Below are 26,107 nucleotides of genomic sequence, written 5' to 3'. Positions count from 1 at the left end.
TCCTCTGTGTCCAAAGTCTCTAAGTACATACAAGGGAATCACAACTCAGGCCCTGAAACCCATATGTCTTCTTTGATTCTATGAGTTTGTTTCCACTAAGCACTTCATTTCTCTTACTGGCTGAGGAAGGCACACACCAGTTTGGCAGGTAGAAATCAGTCTCCGACTGAGTGGGGAGGTAGAAAATCAGCAGGACTTTGACCCTTGAAGACCAGACTCGACCACCCAACATTCACAGGGATTCATTATGACGCTGCTGGTGTATGTTCATCTTTATGACATCAGCGTTCAACGTACAGAATGCTTCCTGGCATAAAACTTTGGCCCCAAACATAGAAAACTCCCTATGTTATTGGAAGTGTGTACAAAGGTTTACCAGAAATAGGTTAAAAACGAGACACACTTCAGATATGATTCAACATCCACATAAACATTATCTGTGAATGAAAATAATACTTTTCATATATTTTTCCAGGCCAATGGGATATCTTAGCCATATACAGTGAGCATGAGTATAGGGGGAGATTGTCTTCCATAAAACAAATAAACTCAGAGATGGTTGTATTTAAAAACAGTTTATTTCTGACCAGCTGCATCTGATACTGGAAGTCATCCACATTGTGATCTCTTTCTCTGCGTCACTCTTTTTTTGAGAATGTATATGAAAATGATCCATGAGGCAAATGCTAAAACACCACATAGTGAAGAAAACACAGTGGAATGTGAACATGTGATTGAAAGTCTCAGTAGATAAAGACATATGTAGGGGAGAACAGTGAACGAACCCACCTGTGTGCACTGGGGGCCAGTTACAGTTCAGTTAAAGGTGTGATGTGGAATGAATGACAGTCTACAGGTAGTAAAGACAACAGGGAGCTCATTTCTGGACTTTGTCTCCTGCATCAGCTCTCTGCTCTGTATAAATACCTCAATCCTCATACCAGACCAGCATACACACAATTCAGACAGAGACAAGCTTCGCTGGTAAGAGTCTGGCTGGTATTTCTGAATTAAGGTATATTGGTAAAATCATGGAATATATTAACCAAACTCCTCATTTTTCCCCACTACAGTGTGAGATACAGACATGAGGGTCGTTGTGTTTCTTGCTGTTGTTGTTTTCTCTGGTAAGTTGCTGTGGAGACACAATGTAAACTAGTTGATTTGTGATTTATAAATACCTGACATACTGTGTTGGTCTCTACTATTTTACAGTGAATGCGCTGTTATCAATACACTCGATCGATCATACCTACAGACAAATAACAGTCTGAATATGAAACACATCTAAATCCACACTTCCTATTTAGAATGTCTTGTCACTTGGTAGGACGACAAATGAAAAGTCAAATTCATGTGGCCCAAATTTTCTTAACAGGTTGCCACGCCAATGTCATGTGGCCAGACCAACTCCAGGTCCAGACGGACTTGGTGAAAGATGCATTCTGGGACTACGTTGCTAAGGCAACACTCACTGCTGAAGACACATTGCAGAAGATCAGGATGTCTGAATTGGGACAGGAAATCAAGTAAGTCACAATATGTCCATATAGGATTGTTGAATTTATTCATACTGAGAAACTTCCTGTGGTGCCAAACTCCCCTGCTACACACATTCACACTGATCTTTACAAATGTTTATTTGTGTAGTGCCAGGATTTCTGAGGGCACCGACACCATCAACCAATACACAGTGGCCGTGCGTGGTCAGGTGACTCCTCTGACTCAGGAGCTCCTGGACAAACTCTCCCAGGAGGCTGAGCAGTTGAAGGTTCGTCTGGAGCAGGACCTGAACTCTCTGAGGTCCCAGCTGGAGCCCTACGCTGAGGAGCTGAGGATGGAGGTCCAGAAACAGGTGGAGCAGCTGAAACAGAATGTGGCTCCCTACTCAGAGGCCCTGGACGCCCACACCCTGAGAGCCACACTGCTTCAGAAGAGTGAGGAGCTGAGGGGGAGTCTGGAGAAGAGTGTGAAGCAGCTGGAGTCTCAGCTGGGCCCCCATACTGAGGAGCTGAAGGAGAAAATGGATCAGCACCTCCAGGACTTCCAGAAGAACATGGCACCACTTGCACAGAGCATCCAGGCCCAGTTAGTCCAGAGAGGTCAGGAGGTTGAGAGGAGTCTGGTCCCACTTGCAGAAGAGCTGAAGACAAAGCTAGACCCCTATGCCAAGGACCTGAAAACCCAACTGACTTCACTCTGGGAGTCTTTCACCAAGACACAGCAGTAACGGGACAATCATTCTCCCCTAGTATGTCTCATAGCGAAAAGATAGCTAATATCCCTCTCATTAGGAAAAGCTTCGAGTCGGTGTGTAAAGCTCCAGAGTGACTGAACCTTGTGCTACGGTTTTTGCATTTTATTACGCAATTAGAATTTATTTATTTCGTCTTGTCCGTTCTTCATAAAGCTCCTTAAGTTTTACCAGAGCAGTATTTTTTTTTTTTTAAAAAATGACATTTTCTGTTTTCCACAGTAGGGTCCCCATATTTTGTCCACCTCTGTTGATTCTATTCCAGAGAGAATGTGTAAATACCAAATTTGAGCTTTATCAGACGACTGTTCACACACAGTGTACGTTTGACCAGACACAACTGCATGTCTTCTTATCAACCTGATCCATTTTAATTTACATTAGATGTTGTCGCCTCACAGCAAGAGGGTTTCGGGTTCGGTTCCCCGGCTGGGTGGCCAGGGTCCTTCCTGTGTGGAGTTTGCATGTTCTCCCCGTGTCTGCGCGGGTTTCCTCCGGAAGCTCCGGTTTCCTCCCACAGTCCAAAGACATGCAGGTTAGGTGAATTGGAGACACTAAATTGCCCTTAGGTATGAATGTGTGTGTGAGTCCATGTGTCTGCCCTGCGATGGACTGGCGACCTGTCCAGGGTGTTTCCCCGCCTTTCGCCCTATGAGCGCTGGGATAGGCTCCAGCACCCCCCACGACCCTAATCAGGATAAGCGGCTTAGATAGTGAGTGAGTGAGTGAGGTGTATTCTGTGACTGCCATGGAAATTACATTTATTGCCACGGAAATTACATTTATTATATTAAATATTGTTTTCTAAAAAAAAAAGTACTTTATAAATTAGCAAGGATGCAATTTATAAGGTTTTGCATATGTATTAACAACTCCACTTTCATTTCTGAATTCACATATTATATATGTATTTCTGAATAAATACAAATGAAGAATCTGTGTTCCCTCAACACAAAGTGGTTTCACACTGAATTCCATGACATTCAGTTTGAATTACTATAATCAATTCAATTACATTCAAATTCCAATGTTTTTCTTTTTTTGGCAATCCAGAGACCATTTGCTTATGAACCAATCAAATCCAGCCCTGACAATGACAGGGTAGCGCGGCATAACAGTTTTTAACATGTACTCTTGTGTAATACGTACTTCAAATATGATTTTCAGTTTCACAAAATTCTATAGCCTGCAGCTGCAGTACAGACACTTGGGAAAGAACTTATTTGACTATTAATTTTGGTGACAGGACGTCATATGACCCAACAGACAGAGAGACGCGAGTCTCTGGATCAGCACAGACTAATTCACCACCCAAAGACCTGACTCTGGATCAGTAGACAAAGACGTCAGCAAACCCTCCTTCCCCCACACATACACTCATGTCTGTCTCTTTCCATCACAAGAATTCATTAACCTGTGATCATTCCAGTCTCTGGCGTTCTCATAACTGAACAGTACCCACACACACTCTGGAGGCAAAATGTTTCATAAGAAAATCCATTTATCTTTTTTTTTTCCACTGTAGATATATACAGGTATTATATTTACCTTACATATGCATGAACCATATACATCATTAAAAAAAAAGAAAAGAAAAAAAAGAGGGAATGGGGTGAAGAAAGAAAAGCAAAACTGTGAAAAAAAGTCTTCTGCCCACACCAAAACAACAAACAATAAACACAAATATTAATGTCTTCAATTAAATCATGCCCTTGAAAACCAAGAAAAAGAAAAACAACAAAAAAGTAAAAACAGAAAACATTTAAATTACCCACTGGAGCAGAGCCAATGACAATGTCAACCATAAAAAAAAAAAAAAAAACTAAAAATAAAAACATTTCTTATTTATCGCACGCGCTCCGTTTACTCAGACATCCCCTGTATGTCAGCGTGAACACTTCCTCTCTGACTCTCAAACCCTTACAGCTTCATCCTCCTTTCGCTTTGTCCTGTTTACGCTGCTCTGTTCAGAGGGAAACTCAAGCTAAACCTGAAGATTTGACAGATTTGACATAATGAAGGGGCAGAGTGTCTGGAGGTTTAAAAATGATTTCTTACTGAAAGCCAACGCCACCCATTTCAGAAAGGCAACATGCTAAGCTTGTGTCCGACAGAACCAGAGCAAGGTCTGAGACAAACGGCTTCAAACGTGTGGTTACGCCCATGAGTGGGTTTTAAAATCATGACAAATTGAAAAATCAGAATTTGGACACATATACAACATCAAACCCTCTAACCATTTCCTAATTTTGTGTGTGTGTGTGTGTGTGTGTGTTTGTGTGTGTGTGTGTGTGTGTGTGTAAGACTCCAGGGTTCATCTCTGTCCAGACAGGCTCTGTCTGCGTGTGTCACTTGTGTTGTCTAAGGATGTGACCCTTAACCAATGGTGACACCGAAGCCACACTGGAACTTGCTTTTGCGATGGTTAAGAAAAGCGCCCAGGGCTAAGGTAAGAGGCAGGGGAAGCAACTTCTTCTCCAGCGTGGCAGCAACCACCCAGTTACTGTCTATAGACCCTGCAGAGGGAGAGAGAGAGGGAAACAGAACTGAACGGACACATTCAGGAGAGAAAGATTTAAAATATCACGAATGATCCAGTCTAATCGGGTTAACTGTCTTATTATTTATAAATGTTGCATTATTATATTATTAAAGATGTCATCCTAGTATTTACTGAGGTTTTTCCCTTTGGGACAGTACCTCGGGGAAGTGGACAAGACGTTTTCACTGTACTCCTACACATTTAAGACTCGGTATGTGTGTGTGTGTGTATGAGAAATTACCTTTAAACAGCAGGTTGGCTTTTGGGACGTCCAACTGGTAACCAAATGAAACACTCGTATCCTGCATCCGTGTACTTGCCTCAAACTCCACTCCTACCTGTAACTACAGCACCGGGGTACAAAAACACATCAGTACACATAGAACTACAGCACCAGCGAGCAAAACTGTACACATACAACCACTCGACAAGAATTATGTTTGCTTGGTCTCGCAAAACACGTTTCATGCGTTACTGTGCTCACTGGTTTCTGGAGCAGCCATAGATCCCAGAGATCATCATCAGCTTTCTTAACCCTGAGAGAAAGGCTGGTCACTCACAGTCTCTCTCTCTCTCTCATACATAAACACAAGCAGTTACCTGGTCATTAGCTTTATGGTAATAGGATGCATGAGCACCAGCGCCTCCTAGTGTCAAAGTGGCTATGAAATTAGTGCCTGAGAGAAGGAGAAAAAAAAATCAAGACATGAGCAGACAGAGACAAAATGCCATTAAACACTATCTCTCTGGAGAATGCGTGTGTGAGTGTTTACGTGTTTGCATGCATATGTGTATGTGTCTGTGTATATGTCTTCATGCATGCGTGTCTGTGTGTGTGTGTGTGTGTGTGTAGGCTTGCACACTTGTGTATGTCTGTCTGCATACATGCGTACCTGTGTGAGTGTGTGTGTGTATATATGGGTGTGTGTGCAAGCTTGCAAGCTTGTGTGTACGTGTTGTGCAGGTCCAGGTCATGCTTCCCACCCGTGTATCTGCCTGCCAGAGACATGACTGTGCCCTCCTCTCCTGGTCGACGGTGGTACACCAGCTCCCCCCCTAATGCTAGACATGGAGTGACAGACTGGAGGTAGTGGGCTACAACTATACCTGCAAGACAGACAGACAAAGAAAGAGAAAAAATGAAGGAAGAAAGGAGGAAAACATGGGTCAGTGAGTGAAGAGTAAGACAACAAACTAAAGACGGACACCTCAGTCTTCTGTCAGACGCTTTGATGTGGAAATAGATTATCTTCTACATGCTCCAGTGATTCACCCCCCAGGGGCAGTCCCTGACCAGTTTAGAAGAGGTAAAGCGAGAGACGCAGTCTTACCAGACCCCACCAGCACATCCGGGTTGCCGAGGGTAACAGCCGCTGTGAAATCCTCGCCTCGAAACTCAGCATCTCCCTGCCAGTTCACAAACTTCTGCTGCTGAGTCTGATTCCATAAAACAAGATTTAAAAACAAAAACAAATTATATTACTACATCTGATTAACGTTGCACTGATTCAACACCGGAAGCCCAGCGTGTTCATTCAATATGTATACATCTCAGACAGACGCTACACACACACACACACACACACACACACACGCCCACCTGGAAAGCCAGCTTAGAGCGCACTCTAGAGGTGAGCTGATGAATGATTTGTGCATTCAGGCTGCCATTATTGTCGATATCGCCCACCATAACTGGAAAAGACTGAAGACAAAGCCACGCCCTCACATCAAATAAACGGACACTCAACCATAAACACATTCATCTGGATGCCTGCCCAGAGGGAAATCAGAGGCTTAAATTAAAGTGTACACGTAAGCCATTACCACTGTCAAGCTAACATTCAGCTGGTTTCACGACGATCACAGATATAAAGTAGTTTACCTCTGCAGGTCCAGTTTGCTTGGTTCCCACATATGTGGCTCCAAACCGATATGAGGAATCCCCCAGAGTGCTGAGCATTACAGTGTGGTTGACCTGACACGTCATGGGAGCGGAGGAGACACATTTTATTCATCACGTTTACACTTTCTTCCAGTCAACTATCAGCCATCTCAGGTCATCACAGCACGAGTCCTTACTGACCTGAAAAAAGTTACTCAGGCCCTTGTTGACAGTTAACCGCACTCCCTCCATCTGCATGGGAAAGACCTCTGAAAAGAAAGACACAGATCAGTGAGCTCAAATGCCATGATAAACTTCATTACCCATAATACCACTTCTCAGATCATATGCATTTCCAAAGAAAATATAGCTGTACTCTACCATAGCGTAAACAAATAATTCCACATAAAATAATGTAATGAACATAAGTTACTGACCCCTGAGGACCTAGAATAATTAAATTCTAACTGAAACAATGGTTTATGCCCTGAATTAAGTACATAAAAACACAAAGTACTCTGGTCACCGACGGTTACAAAGAAAGTGCTTGTAAACTATCTACAAAAGAAAAAGTGCTGAAAAGGAACAAGTAGAAAAGAAAAAAAAAATCACACATAATAAACACAAATTTAAATTCACACATCCCTTGACAATGTTTCACTAATGCCTCACTAGCCAGCCCACATCCATCTATGGAAATGACTGCAGAAGAAGTGCAGAGGAGCGGAAGTCCAGCCAATCGTTTTCACCTTTACACTTGCGATGACACTCCTCAAAGGCACCGGGGTTGGGTAGGGGGGCTTCGGCCTCTCCCTGCTGTCCAGGGGCAGTGCTTGCAGTGGGTGAGGCAGGCGAAACAGGAGGCATGGTAAACCCTGGAGGCACAGACACCAAACCCGCCCCACCTGGACCGGCCCCTGCTGTGGGGACCGGTGGACTGGGAGAGCTGGCAGCTAACACACTGCCCATTCTGAGAGAGAGAGAGAGAGAGAGAGAGAGAGAGAGAGAGAGAGAGAGAGAGAGAGAGAAATAACGGGAGTAGGCTACAAAGATATTTACAATTTAAATTGATAGGGAAGTGTGGAGCTAATCATCTTTAGTAGTGGAGAGACAAAGAGAGAAGGAAAGACAGAGAGAAGGCTATGTATGTATCTACAATCAGTATCACTGGCTTTTAAAATTTTGATCTCCGCTGCTTTCAAATTGTCCAATATGTTAGTCGACAACACTGGCTCCAAAATATTTACACTAAACTCCTCTGCTTCATCATATAGCTTGGAAAATAAGGTAACTGGGGAAAGTGCTAAACCACACTCCGGCGCTCTTGTGAAATGAATGAATGAATGAACGAATCGTTGTAAACAGGTTATGGCCGTTAAGCAGGCACCGCGAATACACTGCAACAACAGATGTGAACTTTGATTTATAAATGGTTTTCTTAACAGACTGGGAAAATTACGAAACAAGTGGAAAGTTAATAAAAGCAGCATATAGCCCCTTGTACCTTGCTATCGCAGTTAACCTTTCGTGCTAGCACTTGCAGGGCTACTGCTAACAGAACACTTGCCACACGTGTTTTCTTTATTTAGAAGAAAAGGCAACATCGACTGTTTCTGACACTATAATATGATTTAAGAGGTAACTTTTGCTCTTCAAAAATCAAGGCAAGCGACATCAGATGAACGTCATAATATAAAGCCGCTACTCACGCTGTTACTCTCAGAGAGGACGAAGGGGCTACACAGAAATAGACAGTGAATAAAAAACTACCACGAGTTTCCATTTAGACCCACCCACTTCCGTAAAAGAGCGCTTTCATTGGACAATGAAAACGCTAACTTAAATATATGTGGCTTGTTTGTCTGTCAGTCTCTGCGTGAGAGCCCAACTGATATGGTTGAAGTACTTTCAGCACCAATTGATTTTTTGGACACCCTGTAAATACCCGAAACAAGATTGGTTTATATTTCCGCACTAGAAAACAGATGTACAGTGATTGGTTGAAATATGGGTAAGCTCTTGGTTTGAACGGATTTGTACTTTGCTAATTGTAGGTGGGCAAAATGTATGAAGAGGAAAATGATTGGACCAAAATAGATGGTACCGGGGCTTGGTTGTAGCGCAAGACCTTCGCTGCAGATCAAGGAAAAACACATTGTGAAGGTCAGCAGAGAATTGTGTGTGAACGTAAACGGGCATGATGGTGCTTTTGAGTAAGCATTGCTCCAGACCTTGAAATGGTGGTGTTTTCATGACATAAGAGGAACTGTGCAAAAGTTGTGTAATAGCACACGTTCACTGATCAACGCCTTTGAGATGAACATCAAGGCTACGTCCTTTTCAATGGATAGAGAGCTGGAGTCATTAATCTTCTGGAAGTCTCTTTGTTTCACCATTATATTAGGCTGTTCATAATGGCACAATTTCTCTCGTCCACTGAAATGGGCTATTATCCATTTGCGCCGTTTTTTAAAAAAATTAATTTTGTTTATTACGTTTTTGTTATTATTGTAATGGGATACTTCAACATGCAACTCAAACGATTTTATTGACACGGCTGACGCATAGTAAAAGCAACCAAAGCACACCGAAGGTGAGAAGTGGACTACGTCAATTCAGAACGAGGGTGGGGAATTCGGTTTTGCATTCGTTCGGGATGTTAAGTATGTGTGTGCATAACTGTTTGTGGTCACTGAAAGTGCAAACCCTGAAATTTGCAGTAACCCTCAAACTTTGCTTTTGCTCTTTTCCGTGTGGGATTACTTGAAACTGTTACTAAATTAATATGCACCTAATATGTGTGTCTGGAGTGACGTTAAGATAACGTGAACACAAAGTATGCACGTGCACTGAACCAGACATTTTAGACGTCCCTCCTCCTTAAGTGTTTACGGGAGGACGCAGCTGTACCCATGCCTAATGACGGATATAGTGATATATGATTAAAGGGAGGAAAAATACCAGAAATACGCAGGTTGAGATGTAGTTTGTGGTTTTATTACATCTGAATAAGCCCCTGCATTTCTATCACTTTCTTCAAGACATGTCTAAGAACAGGCTGAGATAGGTAGCAACAAATTCAGTGGAAGAATTGTGTTTTAAGGGGGGAAAAAAGGGGTGCATCTTTAAAAAAAAAAAACTTCAAATACTGAAATTGAATCATATCTTTATTCAGATTGTCTCCACCTGACTCCATAGCACCTCTGCAGGGGGACATCTGAGTCCAGTCAGGTTCACAGACCAAAACAATCATGAATTTAGATTGGCAACATTCCTTCCCCCTCTCCCCCCCCAAGAGATTGCTGATGGTGAACCATTTGCCCCCAAATGACTTGTTTAATTTGATATCCCAATATGACTTCAGGCTGATTTCAGTTGGCTGGGGAAAACACAAGACATCACACAGTAAATCACTCCAGTAGTACATTTCCCTGGGAATTAGTCAGTTAGAGGAATATGCTGCCCAGATGTGGATAGCTGGAATCTGTTTCCAGGGAGCAGCTCCGAATGCTGGTGTCTGAAGTGTCTTGCTCCTTCCCTGGAACGTCTGAACGTTCATTCCTGGATGATTTTTTTTTTTTTTTTTAAATCACGTTTCTCGACTCTCCAGGAACTGAGTCCAAACTAGAACTGGATGTCTACATCTCTTCCTTCTGAGGCAGATTGAAAATAAAAAGACCCCCCCCCCCCTCCACCCCCGCCCCCAAAAATACCCGAATAAAAAAAAAAAAAAAAAAAAAAAAAAAGCACAAACAGCCACTGTTCCACACTGAACATCAACATAAAGCAAAACACCACAGGTCAAAAAGCAATAAACATTATGATGAAATTTTTCTCCATTCGCTCAAAGACAGTTGTTCTTTCACTCTTTCTCACGCCACGTGGCTACTTTACATTGTTCCAGTTCTGTTTGTAGGAATTAAAGTTTAGTCTCTAAGACCCGGAAAAAGTCACAGAGCGGTTTTTAAAATAAAGAGGAAAAAGAGACCAGAGGCGACCAGATCAGACCCAATACAGAGCACCCATCTGCTAAACAGCTTATGTCAATGCCTGTGTGATCTGACCCAATCCTGTTTGACACCAGACACAAGCTTTGGGCTTTCACTACCTTACATGTTGACTAATTTATTGACCCCCAAACCTTTCCCTGTACAGGTTTTAATTTAGTGGACCTAGCAGTAAAACTGGGCATGGTTTTCTAACACAGCCACATATTCTTGCTCTGGTCCACCAGTAACACCAGTATATCATGTTTTCAGCCCAGTCAGTGACCGTTCGTTTGAGTTTCTTTTCTCCTCTCCGTTTGGTGACTGGCTCAGTTTAGATACTAATCGATACTAAACCACCCGGTTCATTTTATGCTTGGGTGTTGAGCGCGCACACGCACATGCTCAAACACACACACACACACACACACAAGTGATGAGAAGCCTCATTCATCCTTGAAAATTCTCTTACATACACACTTAAACATTTAACCCATACTAAGGAGCACAGCAAAAGTAAATACCTATTAATTGCACATGCACACGCAAACACACTCACACAGACACACACACTCACTCACACACACTCACTCACTCATACACACACACTCACTCACTCATACACACTCACTCACTCACTCTCACACACACCCACTCTCACACACACACTCACGCCATTCACACTTTTTGGTTTTTGCTTCAAATCCTGAAAGAAAGTCAGTGTTAAGAAAAAAAAGAAACATTTGCAATGTCACATGAAGTAAATTCCTTTTTCCCAACATTTTCTGCTGTTTGTAAATGACAAACAACATTAAATCCCAGAAACCATTTAAACTGAAGTAATTTTCTCAAAAAAAACCCAAAAAACAAAACAAACAAACAAACAACAACAACAAAAAAGCACCCTACCCCATCACCATATGAAGCATATTGGACCAGGAGAGTGAGAGAGCCTCTGTACTGGTACAGAGTTCTCTGCTCTCTGGAGCACATGCCTGGCAGCACAAGGGTCTACTGTGGAAGTCAGGCAAAAAAGGTGACGGTTTGGGACTGAGGTTAATGCAAGTTTTAAAGAGAGCTTTGAAAAAAAAAAAAAAAATAATAATAATAATAAAAAAAAGAGAGACAGCACAATGCATAGAGTCAGTCTGTCATGAGAATGTCTTGGTTTTGACCTTCAGAGCAAAAAAAAAAAAAAAAACCCAAAAAAACAACAAAAAAAAAAAAAAATGAAGCAACTGGTCACTCTTACCCCATTTACCCTAACATGACGGGGCATGGGGGCGGAGTTCCACGCAGGTGTCCCGGTGTAGCACTGAAGAATGAAGTGTAGGGGTTGACCTTTTGAGACCAGTGTTTGGTGCATAATACTGCATCCGCCCCGCGCCCCCGCCACGCGAAAAAAAGATTCATTCTCAAAAAAAAGGACGAAAAGCAATATATTAAACGTTTCCCTCTTCTTATGTCTTATAGCAGTAAAAATATCTCTGTCGAAAAAAAATAAAAAGTACAAAAACAAACAAACAAACAAACAAACATCACAGCTGCCAGTTAGAAGATGCTACAGTTTTGCTCTTAGAAACTGGATAGAAACTCAAAATTCAGAATCAGAAATGTGAGACAAAAACCCTTTTAACACATTTACAAACAGAACAAAACACCCCCAGATAAAGGGGGGGGGGGGGGGGGGACAGATTACAGATTTATAGACCTCCCATTGAAACACAAAGCCAAAAAAAACAAACAAAAAAAACCCCAAAACATTCAATATCTTTTAGAATCAAAAAGAAAAAGACTGAAAATGTGGTCCAGAGCATGAAGCAGCGTAAAGTCTGGATGAGTGAGAGAAACCACCGGCAGGTACAGAGGACCAAATCAAAGCAGGCAGAAGTTTACGCAGCTTTACAGCACCACCAAGTTTGCACACGTTCATCAATAAAACTTGGATGAAAAAAAAATAAAATAAATAAAACTGAAATAAATGGCAAACAAAGGAAAGTAACTATGGAAACCATTAGAAAAAACTGCCCCGTTTGTCTCTGTAAAATTGACATCGGTAAACTTCCTCTAGTAAGAGAATAAAACTATTGAAAGAAAAACAAAAAAACACTACTTTGACAAACCAGGCCCAGGCTTTGCACACAGGACAACACAACCTTTTTTTTTTTTTTAATATCACCTTCCAAATAATAGTCTCTTGGCCAGGCCAAGTCAAGTCACACAGAACACAGGACAGCGCTGCACGTGTGTGTGTGTGTGTGTGTGTGTGTGTGTGTGTGTTTCCTGTCATTAATCAGCTAGTCTCTGCAGCAAATAAAGAAATGACTGCTTAAACTACTCTAATTTATTCTAAATTTATACACCCTGCCTTTCACAAACACCCAGAGGAAGTGACTTCCAACCATCCACTCCTCAGCGTGAAAATATCAGAGTTTCATTTTATCTGCAAACAATCTTGAACACTTCTGTCTGCCGGCGCCTATGATAAAGAGTTGAGTAAAAAAACACGTTAGGTCTTTGAACAGACCAAACGTGACAGGTGACAGGCTGGGGAAACGTTTTCTCCTCTCTGCCAAAAGACTCGCGTGAGTTTCCCCAGTGTGCAGACTCCATACACCCTGGGTAGGACCTGTCTGGACCAAGACCCAAAGATATCTTATAATAAAATAATAAAGAGACAGAATGAAGGGAAAGGTCAGGTGTGGGCAGAGCACCGTGGAGACATAAGACAGTGTGTGGGGCTGTGAGAGACAGTCAGCTGCCAGCAGTGCTTCACTGCAGGGTTTCACTCATTATTATGCTCCGCCTGGGAGAACCTCAGGCGTTTGTGTTTCTGCGTCTTGCAGAGTTCTGAGTTTCCCTTTGCACTGAAAACCCTCTTACTCTGCCGCCTGAATAAAACCAACTGTTCCTCCGTTCAGGACGAGTGTCGCGGAGCTGAGGTGAACGCTAAGGTAAAGGGGTTGGTTTCCACACATCACTGGTCGCAGCCAAATTACGACGACGCAACAGCTGAGCCAAGTGATACTGCCCTTAAAAAAGCTGCAAGTGTTTTACAAAAAAAAACCCCAAAACAAAACAAAAAAAAAAAGGGTGAGCCAAGCAAAGACCCTGAAACTCAAACTAGATGGAAGGCCATAAAGTCCACTGTGTTTTACGCTTTTGACTTCAGGTCTGCTTTACAGCCTATCTGCCATACAGGGAAAGTAAGCTAAAGGCTGCAGTAAGCTAAAGAGTTTAACAGCACACTGTCAAACAGAGGCTTCATTAAAGCACCAGTCAGAATAAGGAAGCTCTTCTCACAGATGTTAGTTCCTAGCTTTTTCCAGCATTGTCCCAAATTTCTCTTTTCAATAACTAGTATTGTTGAGTTAGTCCTCACTGACTGTGGTGTCTGTGGAGTTTTAAAATCTGTAAACACTGTCTAAAAACATGTCCTAATCACACACAGTCAGTGTTACCATGACAGCTGCCCTACGTGCTCATCATTCTCCTGTATAAGAGAGAAACCTGGCTAACTCTCATTATCTACATGTGTATTTGTGTATCTATGACCACATCAGTCATTCTAAGGCACTTAATTGACTGTTAGTGTGTGTGTGTGTGTGTGTGTGAGTGAGTGTGTGTGTGCGCGCACTGTAAGTCAGCAGTATGTACTGAATATGAGAAGTCCATATCCAGAACAGTATAAATTATTGAACTGACATCTGTGGACTCACTAGCCTGCTGGCATAGGCCGGTATCAACCAGTTTATCACAAGATTGTGATAAACATGAAAAGATTCACTGAAATCCCAAACAGGCTGGCGTGCCTGGCGCCGTTTTGTTTTTGTTTTTTTTTTTCCGTTTTTTAAATATCAGTTCCTCTCCGTCCTTCTTTTCTGACCAGGCCATCTTAACTGTGAGTTCTCCAACAGACTCTGGAATGTAATAGCATCTTTTCTTAGAGGTAAGAGGGCGTGTTCTCTCTGGTGCAAAACACTGGTGGTTTGACTTTCACTGATCCAATCACAGCTTCTGTTTGAAAAGAGACAAACAGTGCATTGATAGAAAATGATCGGAGTAGAAAAGAAAGGAGGGGGGGGGAGCTGAAAGCTGGTGTAGAAAATCAGAGGTTTGTGCAAAAAGCCACATTTCTGTTTGTCCTTTAGTCCTGTGGAAATGGAGAGGAGGGTCAAAGGTTAGAGAGGTCAAACAGTTTGTTGTCACGGTAACAGCATGTCGCTGCATCTCAGGTACTGTCTCATTCTGCAGAGCGGCTATACTCTATATAAAATAAAAAACACTCATCTGTCTATCAGCTCATTCATCTCTTCACTCATCCATCTCTTCACTCATTCATCTCTTCACTCATCCATCCACCCGTCCTGTTTCACACGCTCGTGACTCAACTGTTTTTCTACACAAACACTTACACATCTCAGTGAACCTGCTCTGTTTGACACTTCTGTAAAACAACGAGAAGTAAGCCAAAGTAAGCTCTGTCCAGACACCACACTATACCAGTGCACCCAGACCCCTGTGAATCTTTAACACACCACAACATTCCACCCAGGCCTCCTCATCCCACTGACCTGTGTTACCTGTGTCCTCGGCGACCCTCAGGGGTCTTGGGGCTTGCTCGCGGGCCGTGGGGGGTCTTTCTCCTCGGCCTCCACCTCAGCGTCAGGGCTGGCGGAGTGAAACTCGGCCACGTACAGACTCTTGTCAATGCTGCTGGGGATGGGCTTAATGTCGGTGACCAGCTGGTCCTCAATGGCCTTCAGGTTAAAGCGGTCCTCCGCCGTGATCAGGTTTATGGCCAGGCCCAGGTGACCGTACCGCCCTGGGAACACAGGGACGAGAGAGAGAGAGAGAGAGGGAGAGAGAGAGAGAGAGAGACTTGGCTTTCATGGAATTCAAACCACGACTTTCTGATGTGAGATGCACCTTCCCTTTGGGACTGAGGGTCTCGTCTGGGTTGCCACTGAATGATAACCTTTTTGTATTCTCTCCAAAGTTCCAATCCAAGTGCAAGTGTTACATGTTAAAAAAAACACAAAACCAAAGGTACTGAAGTGGAGACAGTAATGGAACAAAAGCAGATTTCCACTCTCTGATATCGGTGGGTTTGTTCTCACCTGAGCGGCCGATGCGGTGCAGGTAAGTCTCTGCGTTCTTAGGAAAGTCGAAGTTAATGACCACATTCACCGCCTGGATGTCGATGCCTCTGGTGAACAGATCTAAGGACCAAAGGAGGACTTTTATTTGTTTGAAATGACTCGCTGGGTCTAATCAGGACTTAATCATCAGGGTTAACTGAAAGCCCACAAAAAAATCCCTCCCAGAGGGCCCTGCTGTGACAGGTGTGTGAGCCCTGCGTGTGTCTTTCATTACAGATCAAAACAGTGACAGTGTTTCATATGGGTTCTGGCTACAATCTGGTTATGTCCACAGACCAGCCAATATATAGATATAAATGTAAATGTAAATCTCTGTGATTGCACACACACACTGCGAACAGTGAGCAGTGAATTTGTCCTCTGCATTTAACCCATCCAACACACCAGTAGTGAACACACACACACCAGACACAGGAGCAGTGGGGTTAAGTGCCTTGCTCAAGGGCACACAGCCGTGGACGTTGGTCCTGGGAATCGAAACAGCAACCCTCCGGTCACAAGCCTGGTTCTCTCACCTTTAGACCACAGCTGCCCCGTATATATACATACATACATACATATATACATACATACATATATATATATATACACACACACACACATACATATATATATATCTATTACTGATTTTAAAGGCATTTCTAGGTTTTAAAATGAGAAAAAAAACGTCATTAACCTTTAGAAGACCAGAATAAAACACTGGGGCATGCCAGTGAAACATTGCCCACAGGCTATCCTGACAGACTGACTGCACTGGACTAGACTAGAGGTTCTTTAAGATATTCTCAGGGCTGAAATAGAGGACAGACTGACCCGTGCTGACCAGATTTCTACAGAGGCCGTTCCTGAAGTCATGGAAAACACGGTTCCTGTACTCCTGTCAGAGGGACAACAGCAAGAGAGTTTGTATGAGGACATGCTCTTTCATTCTGAAACCATTATCTTGAAGTGGAGAGAAAAAACACACACACACACAAAGACACTGACCTGCATCATTTTTGCATGGATATAGAAACATGAGTATCCCAGCTGGGTGATTTTCTTGGCCAATAACTCCACTCTCTGAGTAGAGTTACAGAATATAATTGACTGGTTAATCTGCAACTGTAAAGAGAAAGAGAAAGAGAAAGAGAAAGAAAAAGAAAAAGAGAAAGAGAAAGAGGGGGCGGGGGGGGTGAAAAGACACAAAGAGAGAGAACTTTAACTTGTTTCCCTCTGACAATACAAAATGATAACAGCGAGAGGATGTAACTGTAATATGCACGTGCAAAAAACCCTATAGAGCAGTTCTGTGGTTGTTTATGTTTATGAGGTGTATGTGTGTGTGCGTCTGTGTGTTTACCCGTGAGAAGAGTGTGTTGAGACAGTGGACTTTCTGTCTCTCGGTGACATAGGCGTAGTACTGAGTGATACCCTTCAGTGTCAGCTCCTCCATCAGATTAATCTCATATGGCTTCTGCAGGTGCTTCGCCTGCAAGAGAGAGAGAGAGAGAGAGAGAGAGAGAGAGAGAGAGAGAGAGAGAGAGAGAGAGAGAGAGAGAGGGGGAGGGAGTGAGAGAGAGAGAGAGAGCAAGAGACAGGGAGGGCGATTTTGTTTGGATAGACAGATAGATAACTGTGTCCTGATGCATCTGCTGTCTCTTTCCCCAAACCCCATACACACCATACACACACACACACACACACACACACACACACACACGCATATACACACCTTCACGCATATACACACCTTCACGCGCACACACACATATATACACACATTCACGCGCGCACACACGCACACACACCTTCACGCACACACATATATACACACACACACACATACACACATTCATGCACACACACACACACACACACACACACACGGCCTAAATGAACTGATGATCGATCCATGCATAAAATAAGAGCTGTTTCTTTCTCTCACCATGAACTTCTGGACGCTGATGGGGAAAGTGGCTGAGTAGAGCAGAATCTGCCTGTTCTTGGTCAGGAAACGGATGATATCCTCAATCAGAACCACAAAGTCCTGAGACAGCAACTTATCAGCCTGGCGGGACGAGAGGGTACACGCAGCCCGGTAACCATGACGATGCAGCAGCACTCAGCATAAAGAACTGTTTCAAGTTGGTTTCAAACTAAGTTTGTTGCAGGTACACTCCCCTCACAATCTTTGAGAACATAAATTTCACACACAAAAGTGAGTTTAGCTCAAAGGGCTTTGCATTTCCAGAATATGCCACAGGCCAGATACAACCCGAGCTTTAGGCTGTTCTGTCTAGCATATCGTCCAAAGTCAACTCATGATGATAACAAGAAGTGCAGACATTCTCGTAATCGAGTAAGAACACAGAGCACCGGTCCAGATTCAGTTTTCTTGCTCTCCTGACTCAAGTTACACGTCACGTGTTCCAGCCTGACACTCTGTTCAGCTTTAGGCCACTTAGCAAAACCGCAGTGACAGGAAGCAGGCTAACTACAAGGCCAATGGCAGCTTACAGAGGAAAGTTCTAAGTCACCTCTGCTTCTGTAGGCCAGGGTGCAAAACATACTCCACAAATCACAGATCAGTGAGAGAGACACTTCTCAGACAGAGATAAAATAACTAAGGTACATACATTCATGTCCTTTATAAAAACACTCATGACTGGCCAGGATTTACTGCAGGACCTGCGCTGGACCAGGGGCACAACCAGGTGGGTTTTGCTCAACGTCAGTGTGTTTATGAAGAGCGCGGTGAAACAGACTCACCTCATCCATTACCATCATCTGGACCTTATCCACTTTGGCCACGCCCTTCTTCATCAAGTCCAGAATCCTGCCAGGTGTCGCTATGACAACATGCACTGAGAGAGACCACAACACAGAGCCAGTTCATAAGCCACCTGACGAGGAGCTGTTTTTCTATGCAACTGTCATCTACACACAGTACATCTGGTAAAAATGACAAAATTGATATCTGACAGATATCGAATTGGAAATCAAAAATTTTAAAAAAGCAGTCTTTAGACCAGAGGGACGTATTAAGCCATACATGTGAATAAATCAGAGACTGAAGCTATTTTGCCTGTTAAAGTTGCCTAAGGCTTCTCTACTATGCCTCAGGTCCTAGAATATAAACACACGCGCACACACACGCTAGTGCACACCCACACAAACACCCACACACGCTCGCTCGCACACACACACACACACACACACACACACCCCCCCGTGCACACACACGCTCGCGCGCGCACACACACACACACCCCCGCACACACACACGCTCGCGCACACACACACTCGCGCACACACACGCACACACACCCCCGCACACACACACGCTCGTGCACACACACCCACACACACACACCCCCGCGCACACGCACACACACGCTCGCGCGCACACACACACATACACCCCTGCACACACACACGCTCGCGCACACCCACGCTCGCGCACACCCACGCTCGCGCACACCCACGCACACACCCCCCCGCACACACACACGCTCGTGCACACCCGCACACACACATTGTCCATGGGGTGAACGGTTGGTGAGGATTACCGGTCTCATCCAGGCGCATGATGTCATCCCGCAGGTTGGTGCCGCCAGTGGTGGCCATGACCTTCACACCACCCAGGTGTTTACTGAGCTGTATACTGATCTGACTGACCTGCAGAGCCAACTCACGCGTGGGCACCAACACCAGGGCTACAGACACACACACACACACACGCACACACACAGAGACAGGAGAAAGAAGGGGAGAAAGATAAGGAGAGTGTTACTCACTGTAGACATTTTCACCGTAAGATACCCTATAAGACTAAAGACTAGAGAGCGAGAGACAGAGAGAGCGAGAGAGAGAGAGACAGAGAGAGAGACAGAGAGAGCGAGAGAGAGAGAGACAGAGAGAGCGAGAGAGAGAGACAGAGAGAGCGAGAGAGAGAGAGACAGAGAGAGCGAGAGAGAGAGAGAGAGACAGAGAGAGAGACAGAGAGAGAGAGAGAGAGAGAGAGCGAGATGGGGAGGAAGTGTCACCCTGAATGTGGTCTTTCTTCAGGTCTATCCTCTCCAGCATAGGGATCAGGTACGCCCCACTCTTCCCTGTTCCGTTTTTGGCCCGAGCCAGGATGTCACGACCAGACAGGGCGATGGGAATGCTCTCCTCCTATGACAGGAAAACAAACAAACAAGACCATAAACGTACAGCTGGGTAGGTTAAGAGAGCAAAAAAATGAACCAATCCATGTTCCACAGTTCAGTGCCAGTGCCAGTGCTGTCGTCCTGACCTGTCAGATCACATACGTACATAACACAGATGCTATATTTTCTCCAGGTCTGTGAGTTTTAATGGGAGGTAAGCAGCTGTATTACCTGAATGGGAGATGGCTTCTCCCAGCCCATCTCAAAAATCCCCATCAACAGTTCCCTCTTCAGACAGTAGTCTTCAAACTCATTTCCCTTCGTGGCTGTCACATCCTACAGGGCAAGGACAGAGGAGAAGGGTTAGATGCTACATTACAAATATATGCAACACGGTTTGTGCGTCTCTCGGTGCTAAAACATACACGGTCAACTACTTCAGCCTCAGTTTCATTACTGATTATTCTGATCTGAGGTCAGTTTTCAGTTAGATGCGAGCCCTGGGAGTATACATGTGAACATATGAGCAGAGGACCCTGTGTCCCTGTGAGAGACTTACTGAAGTTCTGACTCTGTTGTCTTTGGGTGGTAACTGTAAGCTCTTCTTCCAGTCATCACCAAACCTGAAACATGGAGAGAAAAGAGAGAGAAATTCTCAATACAATTTCACTGCCGGTCCTCTAATCCACTCAAAGCCATGTGCTCCTGGTCCTTTTAAAAGCTCCTCTATGTCTCTGCACTTTATACCACTGAGTCTCAAACCTGGGATTAAATAAAGAGCTGACCTAAAGCCAAGCACAGCAGTGTGTCCTGATCTCACAGTGCAGAGGTGGATGAGAGCACAGGACACAACACTAAGCAAGATCCTCTCAGAGGATCAGCTCTTAACATTTTGCTGAATTTCCTTTATGGTACAGTGTGGGTGTGAGAGCCACGGAGAGGCAGTCAGGCTCACCTAATACCCGGGCCGGTCTGAGACTCACTGCCCGCTTTCTGCGGTCCTGCGGGGGCCTTTCCCAGCTGGTTAGCCGCCTGGGGTCCTGATGGTGAGGCTGGTTTGGGCTGTCCTCTGAGCTGCCCGTTCTGCTTGTTCATCCCCATGACAACGGGGCCTGCGTTCTCTGTTCTCGCAGAAGCCATCTTGTCTCGTCTTTTTCTTCAGTTCTTCTTCTTCTTTTCTTTAAAAAGTTTAAGGTTCCTTCTTCTTCTTCTTCCTCTTCCTCTTCAAATTTGACTTTTTTGTTTTGTTTTGTTTTTTTAATTATTTTTTCTTTGTTTGCTCCCAGTTACTGTCAAGGTTTTGTTACAAATTGTAATAACAAAGTATTTACAATGTTCTCTGCTTCCAAAGTTTCAAGGAAAGAAGTCCAGTATTTACAACTATGTGTGTACAGTGTAGCCTCTTTTTAAAAAAAGAGCAACTGACATTAAAACAAAATGGATTTAGCACAAGTGCTCTTCAAAACGAAGAGAAATGGGCATTCATATGCGTAAATGCAAAATACCTGCTCACAGTATAGAAAAATTATACATGGACAGGTATGACAAAACACAAGTCCTGCGACAGAACCGCTAAGGCAAGTTGAGCAAGGGAGAAATTTGCAGCTTTTTTTGTGGTTTGTTTGCTTTTTTTCTTGTCCTTTCAAACAGTTCAGTATCTCAATGTTTAACTTTTGTCAGGCTGCTTACTAAATTAATCCTTGATTCTTGGATTCTCACTCGCATTCTACTCAAGCAACTTGAGGTCCACAGTTTATTTTTACATTTGACAGGTGGGCAAAATATCAGAGAGTCAATCCAGTAGAGATGAGTGCAGTCAAAAGTTATCCTTGCAGTCTTCAAAAACGCACAGTCCTCAGCAAGTTATCTTCGCTTCCCCGACAACGGCCTCTGTATCAGTGTATTCGAAAGCATGCGTTTGTTTCGAGGAAAAACGGTAATGACGTTTCCTCCGTAAGCCTAAACCTCTGCCACCTGACAGGAACAGGTTGAAGGAACATATTCAATCATTTTATTAAATCAATCGTTTTAATAAACAGTTTTAGAAGACTGAATGACAAAAATAATTTTGATCTGTTGATTTAAGTTATTTTGGCATGGATGCACTAAAATATCATTTTTCCACTTGTAACACCAACTGATGTATAAATCTTAACAAACAGCTGATTGCAGATGTTGGTCGGTAGGCCACAGTTATAGATACATTAGATAGATACACAGATTCAAAGATAGATACATTAGTCTAAACATGCACCTTAAGCGAGTCGCTTGTCAAAAGTACATTCCGTTAGCCACTTCAACTCTCCAGTAATCTTACATTTCCTTGTTTAGAGCCAACCCCATCCACTCATATGGGACTGAGTGGGTTTGAATACGTTGGTCAGACTAGGTTAGAAAAATTAAATGGCAAGAGTAAAGAACAGCGTAATTGCATGTCATTTAAGAGGTAACTCACGACCTGAGCGTTCAGTATTTCACCTAACAGATAAACGATATGATGATGACAAAACTCGAAGCTTTTCGTACGGGCTGAGTTTGAGACACTTAAGTTCATACTGGTTGCAGCTTGCCATATGAAACATCGCAAAAAAAACACCACAACAACTGCGCGATTTCCCTTTCCCCCCTCACACATTCACATGCTCGACGCTCATTTTGGTTACAAAGACGAGGGTGAGGGGTCGAGCCGAAACGATGTTATTGTATTTTATTAACCAGTGTCTTGCTGAAAAACTTATACCGCTTATCCAATTAGCTCGCGATGGCTAAGTTGAGCAAACATTTCCTTCCAATGACAAACACTTGATCGGATCAACATAATCATTATTGAACAACTATCGAATTGCTACGTTATCAGCTACAAAGATGCGATTGTGGCTCATTGCGTTTTATCTTTTTGCTTCAAGGAGCACCCTCGATTAATATCTGACATTAGCTAGTTTAGTGGTTATTAGAACAACTGAATACGAAGTATTTGCACACTTTATAATACCAGATAACACTGAATGCAAAGCTATCCAGGGCTATCTGATCACCAATGCAGTAACAGTAGGTTAGCATAACTGTTGGCTAGCTGTTTTTCATTAGCCGTGTGTGCTAGGCTAGGCTACATAATAAACACTCTACGGTTACAGAACCATGTCCATCAGTTCGGGATTTTGAAACATTTACCTTTTGCTTCTGTTGCTGATGTATTTTATAGTATGTGCATGTGACTGACCTCTTCTTGTACTTTAATAAATCATTCGATTCTCTTCAACCAACACGTCTCTTTGTATTGTGTTTTTGTTGATGCTACTTCAACATGGTTGCCCTTTTCCTCCCCGTCTCCTCCTTTTTGATGACATGGGAATATAAGACATTTTTTCGGTGCTGCCATCTTTCGTGTGGAGGCGACAGACGCGTTTACAACGGTGTTTTGATTCAGCACGTCAAATTTGTTACTCCATTCAAAGGGTTTTTGTTCGATAAACTACAAAACTAAATGGATTTAATTTAGAACACATTTTGTATTGTTACACACTGTCAAATCAGCTATACTGACGCTGTAAGAGTAACAGAGTGGGAGGTTTATCCAAATCATACGCACAGGACAATACAAATAATAAATTCACCAAAATATTCATCCTGATTACAACGTGGATTGAGAATCCACTGATATGTAATACTGCTCTGAAAAACGGTAACTCTCTAAGTGAATATCTCAGTTTAAAACTTCATAACCAGGTATTCTCACTTGTGACACAACACAGATCAATTGAGAATGAAGATGTCTGTCCTCTCTCAGCTGAAACAGAGGTCCTGTTAATATGGCCACATCTAAGTGACAGTTGATTTATCGATACAGCTAGGACTGGACTCAGTAAGGAAAATTAAAATATAATTTTATAATTAAAACATAATCTACTCGTGGTGACTTAATTACAGAGCAGAACATTGTTTCTTTTGATGGGAGGCACTCAGAATACAAAAGCTACGCTATGTTTTATCATGAATAACTGGATGCAAAACTCAGATGTACAAAATTCATGAAAGAGAAGAATAAAAACACACCTGGAATGCCTACAGTATCCATGATCAGTCAGAAGGAGGACAAAATATTGGAAACATGGCAAATATATTAATAATTCTTAACTAATAAAGAGTTGAGTCATCGCTTTGCCTTCAGGACAGCTGCAGCCGTTCATGGAATGTTGGTGTGCAGATTCTGAGCTGGGTCTAGTGGGATGTGATTTTTGGAGCAGGACAGTCTCAGCATCTTTGAGAGGCAAAAGAAGTGGAGACAGACTCCCTCCGCTGTACACCACAGATGGGCACAAGGGTCCAGTGATATTCTGATGCGGCATTTAGGAGACCACTCTTTAATCTGGTGTGTATGGGGGTAGTATCATGTCTGAACATGTGAAGATCTGGAGTGAAGAGTGTTTGCACTGTAGGGTCCATCTGGTAACCCACAGGAACTCTGTGTTTTTTTGTCAATTATTTCCTCATGCAGAGCATTTGTAACCTGTGATATCAGTGTCAGTGTCAGTTCTGAATGAAATGTTAAACTGTGTAAAATAAGGCTAGAATCCTCAGTCTTTGCACCCAGCCAATGGGGTTTAAACAGGGTTCACATCCAAACACACTAATGTGTGAAGTCAGGTTGCGGTCCAGGCCAGGGGATGGTCGCTACTTAACCTGCTCACATTTTAAAATCTTACATGTTCTCTGTGATTCATATGAACAGTTTCACTTAACTGAACTAAAATGTTAAGACGGGAGCTTAAAGCACTGTGACACGTATTGATCAGAGTGCCTGAGTTTGATCAATCTCCCCCTGTTTACTCAGAGAACATCAGCTCTTTTCCGTTTCACCAAACCATCCACCAGCTCAGACTCCACTGTGTCAGAGTTTAAATACCATGACATAACAGACCTGCTCCACAGCTGAGCAGGCTGGCAAGAAAAAGAAAAGCCATCTCTTTCATCATCGAGAATAAAAAGAAAGAAAACAAACAGGTATGCGCAGATGAGCAGGCCAGACCAGATTACAGCCTCTAAACAAACAACACCGTGTGTACATGGTCTCCGAGTCGCCAGCGGTGTTAAAATCCCCTTTTTAAAGGTCATGCTGCTGTTGTTTTGTTAACGAGACTCATTCTAATGAGATAACAATGATCACTGATCAATATCAAAAATATTATTCATAATGAATCATTTGACAAGCTTCTTTTTTTTTTTTTTTTTTTTAGGGGAAAACATTTAGTAGAGAAAATGTAAATGTTGTCATTAAAACTACAGATGGCAAAAAAAAAATCGGGATGTGATTTGTTATGAATCCAAATTGTTAAGAGCGTTTTGCTGACTGTGTTGTAACAGTAGATTAGTTGAGATATGAAGCGAAGAAAAAGGCAAGTTCTCAGGCTATCAGACAAGACCAGACAGTTCTGCATGAGTGATTTATTCACAAATTAAAATATTGTTAAAGTAACAACACACAATTCCAAAAGTTTTTTGTTGTTTTGTAAACAGAAAACATTTTCCCCCTCGTCATTCTTCAACCAAACCTAAAGATTTACAGTAAACATTCAACCGTCAAGCTTACAGATCTATGACTGTAACATGCTTCTTAATCATTCAAGAAAATACACAACATACATTATTAAGTTACAATAAGTAGCAAAGGTGTCTTGTAGCTTCTCACCCAGAGGTATTAGGAAAATATTGCTTTCATTCAACATTAACTAAAACCACCTTTAAAATGAGACAGTATGAAAACCAGTAGTGCAGTTGATTATAATCAAGCCTCAGCACTGGCCCACGTCACTAAGAAACCCCAACACCCTTGGCTAAATACAGAAGCCTTTTTAAATAATTAACAAAATAAAACCCTTTTATTTAACCTCAGTGAGGCATATCTGAGGGGACTGCATTAGAACATGGGGAAACTGATGGTTCAACGCAGAAAGACTGGAACCTGTGCAGGATTATCACCCCTCCTCTGGTTCCTGACCTGCAGCTCTAACCTTATGACCTACAGTGACCCCAAAGATATATTTGTTATGCCTCGTGAGTGCTGATAAACAGATGATAATAACCGCAGAGGACATCGGATAATAACTGCTACACAGAACAAATCACTACAGGACAGAGCCTTCAGTGTCTT

The 26,107-nt window shown here is 42.9% G+C and overlaps 3 protein-coding genes across 4 annotated transcripts; 1 reads left to right on the top strand and 2 right to left on the bottom strand.

The window, feature by feature from the left end:
* The first annotated feature begins 1,087 nt into the window (after window positions 1–1,087).
* LOC115825566 (apolipoprotein A-IV-like) lies at window positions 1,088–2,230 on the top strand. Its single transcript, XM_030789348.1, has 3 exons — window positions 1,088–1,127; window positions 1,379–1,529; window positions 1,651–2,230. The coding sequence occupies exons 1-3, from the start codon at window positions 1,088–1,090 to the stop codon at window positions 2,228–2,230; spliced, it is 771 nt and encodes a 256-aa protein (XP_030645208.1).
* Window positions 2,231–3,913: 1,683 nt separating this feature from the next.
* tomm40l (translocase of outer mitochondrial membrane 40 homolog, like) lies at window positions 3,914–8,416 on the bottom strand. Its single transcript, XM_030789078.1, has 10 exons — window positions 8,388–8,416; window positions 7,428–7,648; window positions 6,880–6,947; window positions 6,679–6,771; window positions 6,397–6,498; window positions 6,128–6,233; window positions 5,781–5,903; window positions 5,397–5,473; window positions 5,038–5,140; window positions 3,914–4,770 (listed from the first exon to the last, which is right to left on the bottom strand). Exons 2-10 carry the CDS (start codon window positions 7,645–7,647, stop codon window positions 4,631–4,633), a joined length of 1,032 nt encoding a protein of 343 aa, XP_030644938.1. The 5' UTR covers window position 7,648; window positions 8,388–8,416; the 3' UTR covers window positions 3,914–4,630.
* Window positions 8,417–12,941: 4,525 nt separating this feature from the next.
* Window positions 12,942–21,160, bottom strand: LOC115825068 (probable ATP-dependent RNA helicase ddx6). 2 transcript variants are annotated; one of them, XM_030788826.1, is made up of 13 exons: window positions 20,915–21,160; window positions 20,519–20,582; window positions 20,191–20,295; window positions 19,855–19,984; window positions 19,378–19,524; window positions 18,578–18,672; window positions 17,754–17,876; window positions 17,169–17,297; window positions 16,814–16,930; window positions 16,640–16,703; window positions 15,785–15,886; window positions 15,239–15,489; window positions 12,942–14,817 (listed from the first exon to the last, which is right to left on the bottom strand). In XM_030788826.1, exons 1-12 carry the CDS (start codon window positions 21,097–21,099, stop codon window positions 15,266–15,268), a joined length of 1,485 nt encoding a protein of 494 aa, XP_030644686.1. In that variant the 5' UTR covers window positions 21,100–21,160; the 3' UTR covers window positions 12,942–14,817; window positions 15,239–15,265. The 2 variants fall into 2 exon arrangements, with proteins under 2 accessions (XP_030644686.1, XP_030644685.1); XM_030788825.1 differs by having other exon boundaries at window positions 12,942–15,489.
* Between the last annotated feature and the right edge of the window lie 4,947 nt (window positions 21,161–26,107).

Source organism: Chanos chanos, chromosome 12 (genome assembly GCF_902362185.1).
Source record: "Chanos chanos chromosome 12, fChaCha1.1, whole genome shotgun sequence".
In the NCBI taxonomy this organism is placed as follows: domain Eukaryota; kingdom Metazoa; phylum Chordata; class Actinopteri; order Gonorynchiformes; family Chanidae; genus Chanos; species Chanos chanos.
The sequence above is the reverse complement of the archived record's forward strand: the minus strand, read 5'-3'. Positions and strand labels throughout refer to the sequence as shown.

What these genes read in the sequence shown, in the direction of transcription:
- LOC115825566 (XM_030789348.1), top strand. Translation starts at nt 1,088, where the DNA reads ATGAGGGTCGTTGTGTTTCTTGCTGTTGTTGTTTTCTCTG. An exon ending in TGCTGTTGTTGTTTTCTCTG is followed by an intron (nt 1,128 to 1,378) that starts GTAAGTTGCTGT and finishes TTTTCTTAACAG; the next exon opens with GTTGCCACGCCAATGTCATG. An exon ending in GAATTGGGACAGGAAATCAA is followed by an intron (nt 1,530 to 1,650) that starts GTAAGTCACAAT and finishes TTATTTGTGTAG; the next exon opens with TGCCAGGATTTCTGAGGGCA.
- LOC115825068 (XM_030788825.1), bottom strand. Translation starts at nt 21,099, where the DNA reads ATGGCTTCTGCGAGAACAGAGAACGCAGGCCCCGTTGTCATGGGGATG. An exon ending in CATGCGCCTGGATGAGACCG is followed by an intron (nt 18,673 to 19,377) that starts GTAATCCTCACC and finishes GGTCTCTCTCAG; the next exon opens with TGCATGTTGTCATAGCGACA. An exon ending in AGATGATGGTAATGGATGAG is followed by an intron (nt 17,877 to 18,577) that starts GTGAGTCTGTTT and finishes TCGTCCCGCCAG; the next exon opens with GCTGATAAGTTGCTGTCTCA.
- tomm40l (XM_030789078.1), bottom strand. Translation starts at nt 7,647, where the DNA reads ATGGGCAGTGTGTTAGCTGCCAGCTCTCCCAGTCCACCGGTCCCCACA. An exon ending in GTGTCATCGCAAGTGTAAAG is followed by an intron (nt 6,948 to 7,427) that starts GTGAAAACGATT and finishes CTTTCTTTTCAG; the next exon opens with AGGTCTTTCCCATGCAGATG. An exon ending in ACCATAAAGCTAATGACCAG is followed by an intron (nt 5,141 to 5,396) that starts GTAACTGCTTGT and finishes CCGGTGCTGTAG; the next exon opens with TTACAGGTAGGAGTGGAGTT.